Source organism: Benincasa hispida, chromosome 6 (assembly GCF_009727055.1).
Source record: "Benincasa hispida cultivar B227 chromosome 6, ASM972705v1, whole genome shotgun sequence".
NCBI lineage: Eukaryota > Viridiplantae > Streptophyta > Magnoliopsida > Cucurbitales > Cucurbitaceae > Benincasa > Benincasa hispida.
In genome coordinates, this window is record NC_052354.1 from 48,880,510 (window position 1) to 48,899,806 (window position 19,297).

Genomic DNA, 19,297 nt, shown 5'->3' on the forward strand with positions numbered 1-19,297 from the left:
ATGATTGAAGGATACATCTCCAACATCATGGCGCTGAACTTAATATCCTCAATAAGGTAAGATACTTAACGGTCGAGTTATTTAATAAATTAACCACTTCCAAACAATCTGACTCAATAATAACTTTACTGTGATTAGGCATTGGGGCACAAAAGTCCCTAAAAAATAGCTCTTACTTCGAGAAATCTAACCTCAATTCCTAGAAATAAAGTTTATGCCTGTTAGACACAAATTCATTGTTATTTTATCTATTTGGCTATCTTAGTATGGGTTGTGAAAATTCGAACTATGATCTTGGGAAAAAAGATATATGCTAAATATTGTGTTGAATTATGCTTAGTTTGGCTTTTGTCTACTTGGTTTACTCTTTTCTTTTTCATTTTTCATTTTTTCTTTTTCTTTTTGTGCCGTTTAAATCATCTATTAATCTAATCAGTGACATTTAAATCAACAAGTGTGAGTAAGAAGATTTAAATATCGGACTTTAAGCGAAGGAATAGCGTCAGTTCTCATTAAGTTGTACTTACTCGTACATTTAATCATAATACAATAGTCGTCAAAGTAAATTTAGTTCAACGGTAGTTAATATAACCTTTCTCTCTAGAGGGTGAAGGTTTAATCCTTTGTCCCTACATTTGAATCTCAATTAAGAGAATTGATCTAGGGCGGTTTGCCAACTATATTTTATAAGAGTGTTAGCAATTTAAACATAATGCAACCAAAGCTTTGGTGATTCTATTTAGACTTGAAGTGCGGTTTGAAATGAGTTTAACCAATATTTGGGTTTAATCAAATTCTCAAGTATTAGTTAAAGCTATTCATAATAATTATATGCTAAATTTCTCAATTTGGGTGATTTTAGATGAGATTAAAATGTGGATGATTTGAGTTTACATTATTGGATGTTCTTTTGTACCCTAAGCTTGTAATTGGGTTTCTTTAGTTAGATGAGTTTCTTCTATTGTTGAAGGGATCTGGAATTTACCCATGTGATTAAGGTCGATCATTAAGCTTAGTTTTTTATAATCCGCTAAGAGGTGTTTCTCATTAATGAATTTTAAGATGTTTTTTTTAAAAAAAAGTTGTCTTTTTTAAATAACTTAAATATGTATTTTTATTTAGCTAATTAGAAGTTTGATAATTCAAACTCAATACATTAAATTCAAAATAAATAAATGAATGTTATGTACCATGTTTCAAATCTAAGTATTGACTTTGAATCGAGGGGAAGAATATGCATATGGTGGTAAAAGTTATCCAAAAAATTGTAAATACATCATGATTAGAGATATCTATTCTATCTCACGAAGTTCGCCTCGAATTGGGTAGGAAATAGGAGAGGGAGTGGAAAAGGTTTTTTTCTAACTAGATAAACGAAGCTTGAGAGTAAAATTATATTCCTTGCTCTCACCCTAATGTTATAATATGTGTGTATATGTACATATTATGTAGGTAAATATATGATATATTATTTCCTTAAAAAAAGATATATAATTTAATTTATGTATATTAAAATGTTATATTTAAATTGAATATTTATGTAATTGGTACTATGTTTTATGATATTTAAATTAAAGATGTGTTGTAATATTGAAATTTAGATGCTTAGAAATCATGGATTGAACATTTTAATTATACTATATTCCTTTTTTTTTTAAAAAAAAAATGAAACTTATATTGAAAGTTACTCATTTAAATGTATAGTTTTTTTTTTTAAAAAAAATAATAATTTATTGTACTTGGCTGATTTTTTTTTACGAAATAATTAAGGGGATATTGAAAATTTAAATCCTTGCAAATTATCTGCAAAAATTCAAATTTTAAATGAGGACAGGGGTGGAACATGAAATGTCATTCCCTGACTTAGCAAAGATATCTAATCATTAAATGTGTGATATTAGTTAAATTTTATTCTTTAGATAACTAAGAACTTGAACATCAATATCAACACCAAAGTGAGCTTAACTCAAAGGTAATTGATATAACTTTTCTATCGTTAACAATTCTCATACTAAAATGGTCACACTCGCAAGATTTTATAAACTTTAGAGTTATCGTCTCGTTTTTTCTTCTGACAATATTCTCATTTTCTCCGATTTCTCCAATTCTCATATTAGTTTTTTTAGCCACCAAACATAAACTAAAACTTAAGGTTAAAGTATTACATCCTACAAAATCTCACAAAAATCTAAAATAAAAATCTACCCCTTAACAAAACAGTGAATATCAAACATAACAACGACTAACAAATGAATATTATCTTCAATTAATTTGAATCTTCTTAATTAATAATGATAAATAAAGTAATTTGGATCACAAAAAGATCAACAAATTCTATAGCACTACAAATTTAGTCACATGTTTTATTTTTCTTCTCTCATACTAGTTGTCTTCAAATTAATTCTTTAACATGTCTCTAATTTTCAATATGTTTCGCTTTTTGTGTATTAAACTCAAACGACATCTAAAACACACTCAACTACTAACGTACAACTTTTTAAAAATATTTAAATGCTAAGGTCCTATCATGATTCCATTATTCTCTTCTTGCTCTAGTCTATACCGGATAGAAAATTTCCAGATTTCAATGACCTCGAAATTTAAGTAAGGGATAATTTCGTTTTCCCCCCAATTTCGATGAAATTTCGAGAAAATTTTTATTTTTTTTCCCATTTCAATGAAATTTCGATAAATCTTGAAATTTATATTACAAAATTTTGAGAAAAATTGATTTTTTTAAAAAAATTAGCTATGTTAGCTCATGTCGAGTTTTTTTTTATTTTATGGTCTTCATTACACACATTTGTATAGTTTTACACACCAATGTCATTTCTAAAGGATGAAACTTTTTCAATGTACTAATATTTCTAATTTTCACTTTTTCTCAATTTCCAGCTTTATTTTCAATCCGAAATTTTCATTCATGAAGAAATTAAATGTGAAATAACAACAAAAACCTATATTTATTTTTAACCACATTCAATTTTTTCCATTAAATTTTCAGATCATTTCACCTTAAAATATTTCTAAATTTTATATTATTTTGTAATAATTTTTTTATTTATTTTTTAAATTTATACCCATGTATCGACATTTACACTAATATTTACCATATACAACTAAATGTTATCTTACTTTATAAAGATGATGATTAAAAATAATCAATTATAACCTTATTAGGACAATCAAAGTTTCATTAACTAATTATAATAATTTCCATAAAAAAAAGGTTTCACAAATTTTCTGAGATATAATTAGTTTCATTGACTAATTATACCTTAATTGGAGGGGGTAATTTTTCCTCTTTTTTTTTTTTTTTTTTTTTTTTTTTTTTTTGAGATAAACAAAGGTCAAATAGTTAAAATGTAGCAATAACAAGAAGATAATCAAGGGATGGAAAAACGATGGAGAGTAAGAGGGACAGGAAAAAAGAGAAAATAAAGAAGTATTAGGCCATAAATGAAAGCAAGGGAGAGTAGAAAATAGAAGAGGGAAGTCGTGAGGAAGTGTAGATAAATAATAAGGAAACTTAACCATTTTTTAAGGTTATGAATAATTAGAGCAACTTTTAAAAGTTCGCAAGTATTTTTGCAATGAGTTACTAGAAAGCTTAGAGATATTTTAACAAAAAAAAAAAAAGTACTATCAATTTTTATTAAAAACTAACGATAATGGTATTTTTGAAGAATATTTTTTACCATTCAGCTCATTTGATTTTTTCTTCTTTTCTCATCTTTCGCTAATATCTCCTTAAAATATCAATAAGTGATGTTGAACCCTAAAAGATTGATAGATTTCAATGTATTGGTACTCTAGTAAGTTAGTAACAGGCAGAAGCCTATATGAATTCAAATGATCCATCATTCACTGCACATCATGGACAATAAGAATGAAAAGATTAATTGGATAGCATATGAGGTTCTCAAAAGTTCTCTCTTCCATCACATATCAATTCAACCTCAGCCCCCGAGAGAGAGAGAGAGAGAGAGAAAAGAAACAAACAATTTGACCACTTTCTTAAAATTTCTTTATTCAGAAAGAGTACGTTATAAACTTCTCAAGAAAGTGGTCAGTTATAAATATAATCTAACAAAGTGGTAGAATCAGAGAGCTCTTTCACAAAGATGGTTGGTTCTAGACACCTTATGCAATGATCTACCTTATATTTGGGCAAAGAATGGCAGCACCACGGCCAAGAAGCTTTCTTTTTTTAATATTATTTATGTACTTACGTGCAAAAACACTCTGCAAACGAACAACGAACAAGTACGAGCATGAATGGGAAGACCTTGCAGTTTCTAATGGAGGAAAGAGAGGAATTAGGATGTCCCATTTCTGATCAAAACCAGGTACGTTCCTGCTGCAAGACACAGACCAGGCATGATCTATGTACTCGGGAATCCCAAGTACATGGAGGTAGTGTCGGGATCGGTGGCACTTCTAAGTAGGTAGTCGAACAGTTCTGCTGCACGATTCATGAACTTACATGATGTAAAGTTCATGCTGCCTTTTTTCCTTTAACTGAAGATTGCTGTTCTCTTGCATCACCTCCCAAATGCCTCTGCCTATGAGCACCGATGTCAGAAGATTGAACCAATGGACCCGACCAGGCTTGGTCCAGTTCGTTTGAATAGCCAAATGATGTGGAACTAAATGGAACATCAGAAGGAACAACAGCTGGATCAATATGACGTGAATATCCCAATGTGAACCCAAGTGCCCCATCTTGATGTGGAGGGGGAAACTTTTCGCTCTTGCTCTTTGCATTTGCATGAGTAATTAGACGCCGTCTCTGTTTCAAAAGAACAGGCATGTCAGAAGTCGGAAAGAACAATCCTAGCTTTTTGAAAGCTATAGCTTAAGACTTGCAAATTAAGTCAAAAGGAAAATATCCAAAATTTCAATAAACATTTCTCCACCTGATTGGAATAACTTTCTAGCGCTTAAAAAAGTGTTTTAAGTAAAGGGAAAAAAATATTTTTAAGTATTGAGAAAGTCATTCCAAACCAGCCTTAAGCCATCGTGTAGAGGTCGTAAAAGATTACAACCAAGTCAAATGGATAGCAAAACCGGAACTCCAATCAAGATAAAAGCATTTAACATCCTTAAACTTTATTTTCTGCAAGTTTGAAAATAGAATGCGGCATAAAAAGTAAATTTAGGAAATAGGTTGAGAAACTGAAGAGGCAAAAATTGTGTAGATCCACTCCACTATCATACCTCAACTACGCAGGCTCATGAAGATAATTTTGTTGTTTTTTCTCATAAGAAACACTAAAAGAATTGATACCAAAAAAGAACAAGAATAGCCTAATTGCTGGGTAGAGGGCACCCCTCCCAAAAACTACACCATCAATGTCTTCCAATCATCGATAATCATGAAGGGACTGTAACTAAAAAAGACTTTTGTGTAGAGATATCTTTTTGTAATTACAAAGGATATTAAAGGAGCAACAAGAACTTTTTGTGTAAAGATATCCACCAAAGAAATACAGAACATTCACGATAAATGCCAAATAGAACAGATGTAAATACACGTACATCAATATTTGATTGGAGTTCTGCATTGGCTCCTTGAATAGGTATGGCCCTACCAGCACGGTTGCGTGCACGTGTCTTCTTCTTCACACCATCATTCTGCAATTTACTTGCTGCTCTTTGTCTGTACATCCATATGAAGTTATGATTAAAAACACATACAAATGCATAAACACGCAGACCAACAATCTTAATACCCTATATTTAGGACAGGAAGTATGTTGCAATGCTCCCTTAGAATTTTCCATTGGTGATTTACCATGGTATTAAAAAATACTTTAATCTACATATGCAATAGATTTCAGTAAACCCTAATAATATTGTTCCGGATAAGAACTAAACTGTTATATTTTAAATCTTGGAGAAAAATTGTTACAAAGTTAAAAGTACAAGAACTAAATCGTTTGAAACTAAAGTTTAGCGACTGAAATTTTATTTCAATGAAAGTTATCTCTTTTTCTAAACATAATTATACCACATGATTCTAAAATCCATGCATCAAGAATCAAGTCTTAATGAACTACCATAAACAACTGGAAATCTTAGAAAGATAGAAGTATTCAAAATTCAGACCTTCGTGCTTCATCATCCCGTCGTTTGGCATCCATCTCCTTACTAGGTGGATATTTGGGGAGGCTAGAAGGTTCACAAGCATAAGGTTCTGTAGTGAAAAACTGCAAAAGAATGTGAAATAATAGAATCAACATTTAGAATATGCTGCCATTATAAAAACGTGCAAAGTTAGAAGAGCAAGTCCAGTCACCAGTTCAAAGAGATGAAATTTGAAGGAAGAAGCTATGTATTGTGCAAATATGATACCATCATAAAAACAAATAGGAGAAACTTCACCTCGCTCTTCAATGCATCTGTCGCTGTCATTCTCTCAGCTGGATCAATTGCAAGAAGTGTTTCTATAAGGGGAAATGACGACAGTGGGAAATCCTTAAAAGTCTCTTTTATACATCTCTTATAAGGTTCTCGGGGTCTAAATAAGGCTGCATTTGGCAACTTTGCTCTCTTTAAATATTCATCTGAAGCTGAGCCACAGAGCTTGAATATCTTATGTAGTTGCTCAACCTAGGGAGCAGTGAAAACATCAGATGCACAAATCTCCATTAAGGCGTAAATAGAAGAGAATGTCAGTTTTACACGTGCAAAATCATATATCAAAACTGTGAATTATCTAACAATTGGGAAACGTTGCTAGATTTTGAGCAGTTCATACTAATCCTCTCACGAATGAAGAATTTTAATCCTAGAGCTTCTTTTTCCCCCCTTTTTTAAATCCATAATTATGCTTTCATTGAAGAAAAAATTGAAAGAATACAAATAAATACAAAAAAGAGAGCCACAAAAAGACAGAGGCTACTTAAAAGATAAGCCTCCTATCAAGCAAAATAAAACTAAATGAATAATTACAAAAATCTTTGTACGTGAAGCCCATAATTTAAATCCTAAAGCTAGAAGACAATCAATAAGTAAATACCTATATACTTGTAACTGTTTTGACAATTCATGCATTTTTTAGGAAAATAAACTGTGGAAACCAACTTTCGTTGAGAAGATGAAAGAATAAAGAACCTGATTCATGCCAAGGTACTATCTTAAGAAGCATGAATACAAATATGACATAGACACGAACTTGCACAACACATTTCTTTCTTTTTTCTAATCTAGGATACGGACATGCCAATGGCACATTCATTGAAATATAAAAGTTTAAAAATATGTCATATTTATATAAGGAAATTAAAAGTCAATGAGTACATGCTTAAAAATTACTTTGATGCATTTCACTCTCAATTTATTATTTTTGTCATGTGTCTATTTAGTATACTTAACAAATATTTAATGCATATCTAACAAATGCCTGCCTACTTTGACTTCGTACCACTATTGTCTAACAAATCTTTTACACTAACAAGTGTTCAACACATGTCCAACAAGTGTCAAGGTGCTAAAGCGTGCGACACGTGTTGGACATGGACACACTAAACTAAAGTGTGTGCTTTTTAGATTCTATCCACTCTCTCCAGCCATCCAGATATAAATATTATAATATAGATAGATAGATAAATAGATATATATATATATATATATATATAAAGAGATGATCATATTACTTAGATCGCCAAGGTTCAATATTTTTTTTAAATGGAAAAACTTGAGTTTCATAGTACAATGTACAATTTCCTCTTGAACAAAAATAAAAAACACTGCACCACCCATGATCAAGATCTTGCACTCTATTGCAAACCTGCCCATAGCTAAACATAATAAAACCAACCGGACCTAGTTGAGAGGCTGACTTTGAAAAGAAAAATATTGTAGAGTGTGAGGAACCAGATAATTACCTCTGTACGGCCAGGCATTATGGCCCTCCCAGATAATAACTCTGCCAAAATACAACCTGCACTCCAAAGATCGATGCCTACACCATAGTGAGTTGCACCAAGTAGAAGCTCGGGGGATCGATACCATAAGGTCACAACACGATTAGTTAATGGGTGCTTGTGTTTTGGATCAAAGAAAGTAGCTAACCCAAAGTCAGCAATCTTAAGCAATCCTTCACCATCAATAAGAAGATTTGAACCCTTAATATCGCGATGAAGAACCCTGTGACTGTGACAATGCTCGAGTCCTGATAAAAGTTGTTGCATGAAACACTTAACCTACAATGTGAAATACTCTCATATGAAAAAAAGATCACAATTCAGATCACAATTGAAAATTAAATGTAAAACATGAACCAACCTGAGCCTCTGTAAATTTGATGGATGGATTTGCAGCAAGTCCAGCTAAATCATGCTCCATGTACTCAAACACAAGGTACAAACTACATGACATCCTTGATGTAACCAAACCCTCTAACTTTACAACATTAGGATGATTTAGGCGTCGCAAGATGAGAATCTCTCTGGCCATAAATCTAACACTTTCCGGCTCTAAATTGTCAAAACGAACCTTCTTCAGTGCAACGACTTTACCAGTCAGTATATCTTTTGCTTTGTACACATTACTGTATGTTCCTTGTCCAATCTGTGCATAAGAATATGTAAATGATTTTTCATCAGAGAGAGGGTAGACTAGCTCCATAGAATAAGTGTAGTCTCTTACATTATTACTAGGGGGCAGAAGGGCAGAAGGAAGGTGAAGGGCCACTGTCCTCCTTAGTTTGTCTTATATTTTAAAAATTAATATCAGGAAATTCTCTCTCTAATTTAACCCTAAATTTTCAAAATTAAAAGATTATATATATAAAAGTTGTGGGAAAATTTTTTTGCTCAGCCCCTTCAGTTTCCATCTCGGATGATATGGAAAATCACCTCCCAATCATTATTATAACAGCCGCATGGTGACTTATAGCAGCAAGAAATGACAGACTGAACATCAATTTACATAACTCAAAAGAAAGACAATTAATGCACCATAGTCTTATGAAAAAACAATTAGATAGTCAAATGATTCTCAAAGAGAGACGACACACCTTATCAATCTTCTCAAATGTATCAGCCTTCCTCGGAATCCAACCACTGAGTGCCTCCCCACAAACTGCTGTGAGCCAAGAAGGCCATCCAGCAGCCACCTGCTCCCCCTGAGATTGCTTTGGCAAATTACTCAGCCTGGGGTTAGGTTTCAACTTTCTTCTCTGCTCTTTCGTCAAGGGCTGAGCCCCATGGCCATGCCCTTCCTCCTGAGCAGCAGCATCAACAACAGCCACACCAGCTTCTTTTCTTTCCAAATCATCACCACATTCAGAACTATTCTCCTTCTTATCCTTGGACTCTGCTAAGTTTCTGGAAACAATCTCTCGGCTAATTATACATCCCATTTCTCAAAATTAAGCCCCATTTCTCTTCTCCATGGCAAACAAACAAACCCCTTTTAAAGTTGATCTCTACAAACCCAGAAAATTTCAATTGATTGTCATTTAAACAAGCAAAAAGCTGTCAAGGAACACAAAAATCAGTAACTCCACCAGGAAAAAGAAAGCCCGGTAACCTTTTTCAGAGAGAGAAAGCTGTCTGTGGTCAAATCGAAATCCACAACAACAATTTTACTCAGTTAGCTTGTGGGACAGAGGTGGTGAAAGACCTTTCTCGAGCTGTAACGAATTGGGTCCGGAATATTTCAGTCTTTTTCCTTCTGAAAGTCACATCTACAAAAATAGACTGAGAAGAAGCTCATGAAAGTGAATGAGCAGTAGAAATAGATCTTCCTCAAGCTCTCAATGAGTCAAAGCCAACCGCCTCTCTGTATCTCTTCTTCTTCTTCTTCTTCTTCTTCTTCTCTCCGGTGGTGAAATATGAGGTCGTTGGTGAATGCGCAAAATGCAAACTTCAATTTAGTTTTCTACTTTTGATAAATTTTAAATTATTCATTAGGATTTTTTTTAGTACACTTGGACTTTTGGGGATTTAAAGCACAGATGTTGTAGTTACTAATGGACTCAAATGCCAACTAAACTACACCAGCATTAGCATTATTCATTCATTAACCTTTCAAGTTTTAGAAACATACAAAATTATTTGTTATTTAACCCATTTCTAATATATATATAATCTCATCCAAGTATATTAACTAAAATTGAACAAAAATATTGACATGAGACTTTGGATAAATTACAAAAACCACCTCTAAAATATAGTGATGGTTACAATTATACCCTTAAATTTTTAATTTTAAAAATTGAGCCATCAAACTTAGGAGTGTTAAAATTGGGTCACATTGGACCTTCAAACTTACACAATTATATAAATTATAACATTTGTATAAGTTTGAATATTCAAATTTTATCATTTATGGGTTCAATTTTATAAATTATTGTAAATTTGAGGGTCTAATTTTAACATTTATAGAAGTTTGGAGACTCAATTTTTACAATTGAAAGTTTGAGGGTTTAATTGCAACTATCAACATATTTCAAGAATGGTTTTTGCAATTTATCCTAAAACTTTTATACTATTGATAATAAGGTATGAGGTTCAATTTCTTCACCTACATATTTTTTTAAAAAAAATAAAAAAATAAATAATGTAGTTTCTTAAGGCATGGATCCATAAATATAACTATATTATAAATAATATAATAATAATAAATGCTCGTCAGTGCTAAAATTTGGTATCCTAAAAGAACAAATGACATTCTCCTATTCCTTCATGTGTCTTTGAACTTGTAGTTCATATGTCTTATGAGTATACATCCTTAGCGTCCAACTAATTCCACCTCCTACTTTCTTCTTTTATAAATAATTGTCATTTATGCATTTCGTAGGATTGGTGAAAATTGGCGAGAAATTCAAATTTTTGGAGAAAAATTTAGAGAAAAAATCACGATTTTCTTATTTTATTTATTTCTTTATTTTATTTAAGATATTTATTTTATATCTATATATATTTATATTATATATTATTATTATATTATATTTTTTCCATCGTATTCTGTTGTGCTACCCAATTTTACAATAAATTATTTTTATTTTCTTTTCTTATTACACTTTCTAAGTTCAGCAAATGCAAGAATAAAAATGAAACATTCAATTAACACCACTAATCTCGTAGATGGTATATACCTTAACTTATTCTTTATGGATGGGACCTAACCATACAATTTTTTTTCCTAATTTAAAATATATTTTCAGTTAAGTTACAAATTTAATTTCTAAGACCCTATTTATAATTATTTCATTTTTTGAATTTTTTATTTTAAAAATTTAGCCAATAGACACTATTTTTACCTCTAAATTTCTTCATTTGTTATTTACTTTTTACCAATAATTTAAAAAAACTAAGCCAAATTTTGAAAACTAAAAGAGTAGGTTTTAAAAAATTGTTTTTGTTTTTGGAATTTGACTATGAATTCAACCATTGTACTTAAGAAAATTGCAAATCATTATAACAAGGGAGAAAATAAGCTTAATTTTTCAAAACCAAAAATCAAAAAAGGAAATGGTTGCCAAATAGAACCTAAATGATTGGTTTTGTGTCTATTCTTTTTTTTTTTTTTTTTTTAATTTAAAAAACTACTACAAATTTTTAGAACTTAGAATTTTATTAGACATTAAATTAAAGGACTAAACTTAGGGGTTGTTTGTTTTTTTTTGGAATGTAGATAACCGAAATCTTAGATGTCCATAATTACAAATGTTCAACTTCTTTAAATAATCGAGTATATTTTGTAGGAATATTTTTTTAAAAAAAATTGAGAATGTTTTGATGTTTATATGATGTTCCAAGAATTTCTTTCATACTATTTATTAGTCTGTAATTAATTCAACATAATAGAAATTTTCACAAATAGTAAAAATGTCAAACTATTTACATAGATAATAAAAAAAATACTAATAGACATTGATAGACTTCTATCAATCTCTATCAATGATAGACTCTTATTAGTTCCTATCACTGATAGTATCAATGATATACTTTTTATCACTGATAGACTTCTATCAATCTCTATCAATGATAAACTTTTATTCGTTTTTATCATTGATAGACTTCTATCAGCGTCTATAGGGATAGACTTGTATCAGTTATCAATGATAGACGATGATAGACTTATATTTGTGATAGACATTGATAAAAATGTCTATTACAACTATGATTAAATTTTGCTATTCGTGTAAATATTTTTTCTTATTTTTCTATTTTTAAAAATCCACTTAATATAATATTATAACATGTTTGTTTTTCTCAATTTGAATTTTCTTTTAAATTAATACAATTTAATATTATATATTATTTTATATGTCATTTTCTCTATAATAATATACATTTTTTGTAAGATAAATATTGTTAAGATTTGAATATCTCGATACAAAAATAAAAATATATATAAGAAAAAAAATAAAGAGCAAAAAGGTAAAATGAGAATGTCAAAATATGACTTTAATTATACCTTAACATCACACTATTTTGTTTTCTTTTTGTTTACAGTCAAGAATGTGAAATATATATTTTTCTTTCCTGAGAATGTGAAACAATATTCTAATTTCGCCTTGATTTTATATTTTTTTCAAGTCTCTCAAAGCTCTGGAGATTTTTATTCTTAATTTTCTTTTTACAAATAATCGAAATATTCCATTTTAATTTCTCGTCCCTCAATCATAGAAGTTTGTCATTGCCATTTATTTATTCCAAAAACCAAACCGACCAAAGGACATTAAATTATGTAACAAGTCCAAGATTTTGAAATCATGAACTAGTCTTCTAATCGACAAAATAAATAACAAATTTAACACCAACAATGTAATGATAGTATTAATAATATATAGTTCTGAATAAAACAATAAAATAGAAATTAATATTAGCTGGATGAGACCATGCCTTGCCCTTTCCTTTCAATTCTTCAACCCAAAAAGGATGAGACAAATTTATGAAAATAATAATCTTGGGTGAGAAAGGTTAATATTTCAATAGTGCAGAAGNATTAGATAGGAGTTACCTCTTAATTCATAGACAAATCTAAGATACACATTCAATCTGTCGATTACAACCCCAAAAAAAAAAAAGAAAAAGAAAAAAGAAAAGCCTACTTTCCCATCAACCAAAAATTCAAGAGAACACACTGCATTATAGCTGAACATTTCAATCACAAATACCATATTCCCTTGTGGAAGAGTTGACTAATGCAAGAAGCTCTTCAACTAGAAGGAAGTTTTCTCCATGAAAATCAGAATCTGTAAGAAATTGGAGATTACATTAGAGTTATATCTTAAACTTGAAAAGTGCAGGGATATAAAGCATCACCAACAACCAAATTTTACAAGCCTATGCTAACAAAAATGGTTCCTTCCATAACTCAATCTTCACTTTTCTTTTTCTTCTTCTTTTCTTTCTTCTTGCTTGGTTGTTCGGCTTCCTCTTCTACCTCTTCTGCATGCTTTCTCTTCTTTTTCTTCTTCTGTTCCTTTTCATCACCACCATCTTGTATTTCTTCAGCCTCTTCTGTTCGTTTCTTCTTTTTCTTCTTCTTCTCGTCTTTTCCAACAATTTCAACTTCTGGTTTTGAATCTTCCTCCATAACCGTTTCCTCTTCTTCTACCCTCTTCTTTTTCTTCTTTTCTTTCTTCTTTTCTTTCTTCTCTTCACCAGTTACTGGAGCCTCTGCTTCCTCCTCGTTAGCCTTCTCAAGTTTTCCAAGGAGTGAATCGGCTGCAGGATTATATGTCTACATAAAACCAAAAAAAAAAGTCAGTCATCTATACGAACAAATGGGCAGAGTACAGATTTTGAGATGGCAATCAGACCTTGGCAGCAGTTATCAAGCCCCCAATGCTCTTCTTTCGGTCCTTGTCATAGGCCTCGATTTTGGGTTTGCCTTTAGTTGACCCAGCAACACGTCCCAACTCTCTACCCTCAAGACTCCTTAACCTTGCTTCCAGCTGAGTAAACATCATGATTCAGATAGTGTTCAAAATAGAGCTAAAAAGACGCAAGTGAAGAAGATACCGAGGAAAAATACCTTGGCACGGTTTTCAAGTCCCATGGAGTTATCTTGGCCATCACCCAAAGCATCACACCTAATTGCCAATGCAGTTTTAGCAGCAAGAGACCGAGAAATTTTTCCTTTGAGCTTTGGAGCTGCCTGACCAATTAGGGATGCATGGTAGATAAGACCATATTTGGGAGTTGCATGCTTTGTTTTCAGAGCTCTGAACAGAGCCTTCTCAGCTCCAAGAATTTGCACTGTGCTTCCAGGCTGCTTGGCAAGGTTAAGTAAACTGCCACCATGAGCAATTAGGCGGGCACCAACGAGCTCTCCAACAAGTGCAGTCAAATTAGGAGCAATGGTGTTCATTCTACTTTTTAGATAGTCGTACAGTTGGGCTCTGTATTCAGAAAGAGAAAGGACCTGGTCACAGAGTTCTCTAATATTTATCAAGTCAAGTTCACTAACTTCAGTTCCCATTGATATCATAGATGCCTCCTTCAGCTCACTCTCAACCTCCTCTGGCAGTATCTATAATGAAATACACACACAAAAAAAAATTAACATTTAGAAATGAAAAAGTACAAGATATAGATGATGTTCAAGACTTGTTTGAGTTTGAAGAAAGGTAGACTAGACATTAACCAAGGATATGCAACAAGATACAGATGACATCAAACTTGAACAGAGACAATATATGTACATACCTCAGAGAAATCGAGCTTGGCCGCATTGTCACGGTTGCCCATTAATTTCACTGTCTTGGCATATTGTATGTTATCCTGAATAATTTTAGCAAGCTCTGGAAAATGCCAACCATACCACTCCCTAACCCGCATTGCATAAGTATTCAACTCCTTGTCAAGATCATCAAGCAATCCAATAGCTTGTATGATCATTGTATCCACCTGATAATAGGATCAAACATGAATTGCGGCATTTTGTAAAATATGCATTAACAATATCAACAATGGACATCAATAAAAAGCCAGCAGCCATCAATCACAAATCTGAAAAAGAACAAACCTTGTCGGCACTGAACTTCAGTTTATACCTAGACAAACTATGAGACAATCCCAAGCTCATTGGTGCCAAATCTTGAACAGCTAGGCCAGCTATGAGTTCGTTCAATTGATGTCTTAAACCTCTTATCAACTCCATAACAGAATTGTTGTGCACACAATCTATTTGCTGCATGAAAAAAAAAAGCACATGATACTCAATATGATTAAATAACTTTCAAGAGGAACCAGTAAAAAAATATTTGTAGAATAAGCACAGCAGCATACCAGCTTCTCTTTGATTATATTTCCAAGTTTAGAATCAGCAACACCCAAGGTTTCCCCATCACAGTTGGCTCGCAAAAACTTCCGCAAACCTTTGCTCGGTTTGCTGTCAATCAATAATGTGGTTGCTTCCAAGGCTTCTGACATGTTCTCAAACTTTGAAAAAGCCTTCAGCTTCACCACCTGTATTATAAAATGTTTAGATCCTTGAAACAGAGAATAAGGTACAGCAAGAAAAAATATGAACAGTTAAGTGTACAAATTTTCATGTTAAAGAACCCCATGTCCAAGAACACTTGTAACATGGAAATAGAGAACGAGAGATTACCTGTCTAGCAGATTCTGCATTGGAAAAATCCTTCCACAAATCCTACATGCGAAGTAATTTGAAAATTATGATCCAAATACACATGACAAATACAATGAGTATATGCATTCATTTATGATCTTTAACCAAGTGGACAGTGGATTCTCAGCTCAACTCACGCTTATTACGAAAATCAGGCAATCATCAGATTGAAAGCCATCAGTAAACCACAAAGAGTAGCTATTTTTTACACATCCACCTTCGATTCAAGTAAAACAAACCCACAAACAGTGATCTTCATACATCACATACCTCAACTTTGGAAAGCTTCCCTTCATCCAAAACTTTAAACAGGGCAAAGCCCGCCGAGGTCTCGAACAGCACAAGCATATTGACGACCTCCCCTAGACACCTGAGAAATGCAAAACCATTCCCATTGAACGTTAGTCAAACTCTTCGCTTAAGACGCCAAAACCCATACCAAAGATAAATCCACAGTTCCTTCCACATTAAAACAGACACGGATATAATTCCAGCATCACCTGGGCAATCAAAACATACTTTTTCTAAATCCAATTCCTATAGTCACATTAGATTAACCAGTGAAAGAGATCATTATCCTATTTTGAGACTACATAACTGCAGCAGTTCCGATGGCCACTCTAGAAGCAACCCACCAAACTTCACGGTTATGGCTAGGAATCAAACTTACCCATTAACGAAGCTCAAAAGTTAGAGGCCATGAGAATACACAGAAAGAGAGAGAGAGAGAGAGAGATTTGCATTACCTTCACAGAGTTTTGCGTTGGGCGAGGGTGGAGAAAGAGAGAGGCAGAGAGGAGGGGAGCGAGAACTAGGGTTTAATAACAATAAGGGTTTGGGAGAAACGTTATATACAAATTTATATAGCGGTGTTTTAGAGCGGCTGAGAGGGTTTTACTGGCTGAAGCTTGTCGCCAGGGGTACTTTAGGTATTTAAAAAAAGATTAGGGCTGTTGACGTCCATTCGTGGCAAATATGTGAAGTCAGGTTTTTTAAGTTCGATAATAAGAAGAGACTCAACTTTGACATCTCGTGGGTATATGATTTGATTAATTGGAGTTTTGGCTCTTCGTGGATTGGATTGAGGTATTTTGTTTGTTTGAATTTAATTGTTTGGTATAAGTTTCTTCCATCTAAATAATCTTTATTAAATAACGAATTCAATTCAATCCAAATATATGAATTAGGTTGATTCGGATTAGTCGAGTTATTTATTTAAATTTTTATTCTAAAAATAAGTAAAAATATTATTTAATTATTTTTATGTATAATAAATTATCAACAAATTCATGAAATTAAATAAAATTAAACAAAATATATGAATATATAATTGTATCATAAATAAAAAAAACATAATTTTTAAGATTAATAATAAATTCGGATTGGTCCAGTTTATTTTAGGTGAATCCATGAACCAACTCAACTCATACAATTTTTATTTATTTGAACCCAACTAAATCCAACCCAACTTAACCCAAATAAGTTGATAATCCAATCCAAATCAGATGAATTAGGTTGATTAAATTTTTCAAGTCATCCTTAGTTAGAGTTATAATTGCGAGAGAAAAAAGTAGTGTAGAAGATTCAAACTTTTTAACTTATTTTTTGAACTTACCTTCAAATGATGTATATATTTTTCTAATTCGTCAAATGTCGGATATGTGAAACTTTAATATTGAAAAAAAGTGATGCATTTATCAATCAAACTATATTCACGTCGAATAGAAATATTAGGGTTACAATTTTTATTTTTGAGAGAATTATAGTTTTTTATTGTTTTAGTGCAATTATTATTTTTATAATTATATTTTAAAAAAATATATATTTTCATTGTTATAAAATAATATTATTGACATCGAATACTATGTCATGGAATTAAAGACTTATGGGAATGGTTATAGTCTAAAACAAGATGAATTGTTATAGAAAATGTATGTGATAGAGGTAGTTATAGATTTTACACCCTAAAAATCCTTCATTAAAACATATCATATTTCATCTTGCTAGTTTTTTTTTCTTTGCCTTTAATTGAGGACTCCACTAAGCATTCATTTTTTTTAGTTATGTCAATACCAAAATGTGGATGAACGGTAAATTTAAAGAATGAAAATCAAACTCTCAAGATAAATAAAAAGAATCGTGCATGGTGCTAAACTACACAATCGACACTCAAATTGGTATTAATATTGTAAAATGTATTATATATTAAGTCTCTTTTATATTGCCTTAACATTTTTTTCTTTTATTTATAGAGAAGTTTTGTTAAAGAATGGGAGAATGAGACTCTGTTATTTCATAGAATTTTCGGAATATACTAGATAAAAAAAACATATGAGAAAAACTATGGAATCCCCCTTGACCCACGTAGGTTCAAACAAATGCTTGAACATGATGAGGTTTGGTTAAGACACAAATGTCATGGTCATGTTCCAAGTGTCCATGCGTGTTTTGTGCCATACTTATGTTGTTACCAAACTTTTACAATTGTTTCCAATGACGCGTGATTTTTAGATGTTATCTCATGTCTAACAGGATTGAGGACATTAGGAGACTATATGAAAATTGTTAACCAATAGTTTTTCATTTTTTTAAAATAAATTTTTTTGTGGTAGAATTGAAAAACTATCCTCATTTGAAATCAAGAAAGTCTGAGAAATAATTTAAAATTAATGATTTGAAAAATGAAAAATGAGTTTAAATTCTATGATCTTGTTTGCAAAAGGAATATAGTTGAAGTTTCATGTCTAGATGGTAGCTTGAAAAGAAAAAAAATGTTTACTTATCATTTAAGTTATACCTATGTTGATAATTTTAATTTCTATAAATATTTACCAACGAAATGCTAATTTGAGTGAGTTAGGAAAAGGAAAAAAAAAAAAAGAAAGAAAGAAAGAAAAAGTTTAAGCAATACAAAATTTCATGAAAAAAATTACCCTAAATTCCTATAACAATTAGATTTAATTTATGATAAGCTTTAACGTAAAGGTCCCGTAGCTCAGTTGGTTAGCTCATTGGTCTTATGAGCCGAAGGTCGCGGGTTCGAGCCCCGCCGGGACCAAAATTAAGCTTAATTCTTTTGTTGTACTAAAATTCAATAAACTTTTTACGGGGCCTTAGTAGTAGTGATTTTTCTTCCTTCTTAATTCCCATCTTTTAATCTCCAATTTTGCTGGTTCTGCAAACTTTTCCTTTATTTTATGAAATGATGTAAATTACAAAGATTAAGACTCTTTACACGGTAAACAAAAACCAGAAAGCACTCTTGAGATAGTAACTATATTTGCAAACTTAGTATATTATCACAACATTTATGATAAAATAAATCTCCTTTCACTTAGTTTCACACTGTAGTCCCTTTATACTTTCTAGCAGCCTCTTTGCAGTTAATGGTTGCTATATTGGGACCTAACACTGGGGTCGGTATCCCAAACTTCCCATATCGTCGTGCTGCTTCTTTGCTGTCAATAGTTTTTGGGCAACTATCTTTCTTATGATGATCTGATGCAGAACAAGCATTACTTTTGTTAGAGTGAAGATTTACAGCTTCTTTCAAGTATCCCATAGCCTTCTCAATATCATTCATTGGCCCACTTAAGCTTATTTCATGTTTTGGTTGCTTTGCTTCTTTTTGGGCTTTGGCTACGAGTTTATTGAATTCTATAGGTTGGTAAAGAGTATGGTTATGTTGGAAGTT

General features: G+C 31.7%; 2 protein-coding genes and 1 non-coding gene across 4 annotated transcripts; 1 reads left to right on the top strand and 2 right to left on the bottom strand.

Moving 5' to 3' along the window:
• Window positions 1–3,884: 3,884 nt before the first annotated feature.
• On the bottom strand, window positions 3,885–9,890 carry LOC120079980 (probable serine/threonine-protein kinase At1g54610). 2 transcript variants are annotated; one of them, XM_039034486.1, is made up of 8 exons: window positions 9,541–9,890; window positions 9,026–9,436; window positions 8,293–8,577; window positions 7,893–8,210; window positions 6,388–6,615; window positions 6,112–6,212; window positions 5,542–5,662; window positions 4,499–4,792 (listed from the first exon to the last, which is right to left on the bottom strand). In XM_039034486.1, exons 2-8 carry the CDS (start codon window positions 9,368–9,370, stop codon window positions 4,499–4,501), a joined length of 1,692 nt encoding a protein of 563 aa, XP_038890414.1. In that variant the 5' UTR covers window positions 9,371–9,436; window positions 9,541–9,890. The 2 variants fall into 2 exon arrangements, with proteins under 2 accessions (XP_038890415.1, XP_038890414.1); XM_039034487.1 differs by lacking the exon at window positions 9,541–9,890 and having other exon boundaries at window positions 3,885–4,792; window positions 9,026–9,370.
• A 3,191-nt stretch (window positions 9,891–13,081) lies between these two features.
• LOC120080477 (probable nucleolar protein 5-2) lies at window positions 13,082–16,505 on the bottom strand. The gene is made up of 9 exons (XM_039035138.1): window positions 16,350–16,505; window positions 15,874–15,973; window positions 15,583–15,624; window positions 15,258–15,437; window positions 14,995–15,159; window positions 14,676–14,876; window positions 14,002–14,499; window positions 13,787–13,921; window positions 13,082–13,707 (listed from the first exon to the last, which is right to left on the bottom strand). Exons 2-9 carry the CDS (start codon window positions 15,949–15,951, stop codon window positions 13,339–13,341), a joined length of 1,668 nt encoding a protein of 555 aa, XP_038891066.1. The 5' UTR covers window positions 15,952–15,973; window positions 16,350–16,505; the 3' UTR covers window positions 13,082–13,338.
• Window positions 16,506–18,587: 2,082 nt separating this feature from the next.
• Window positions 18,588–18,661, top strand: TRNAI-UAU. Its single transcript has one exon. It is a non-coding gene; the product is annotated as a tRNA-Ile (tRNA).
• The last annotated feature ends 636 nt before the right edge of the window (window positions 18,662–19,297 follow it).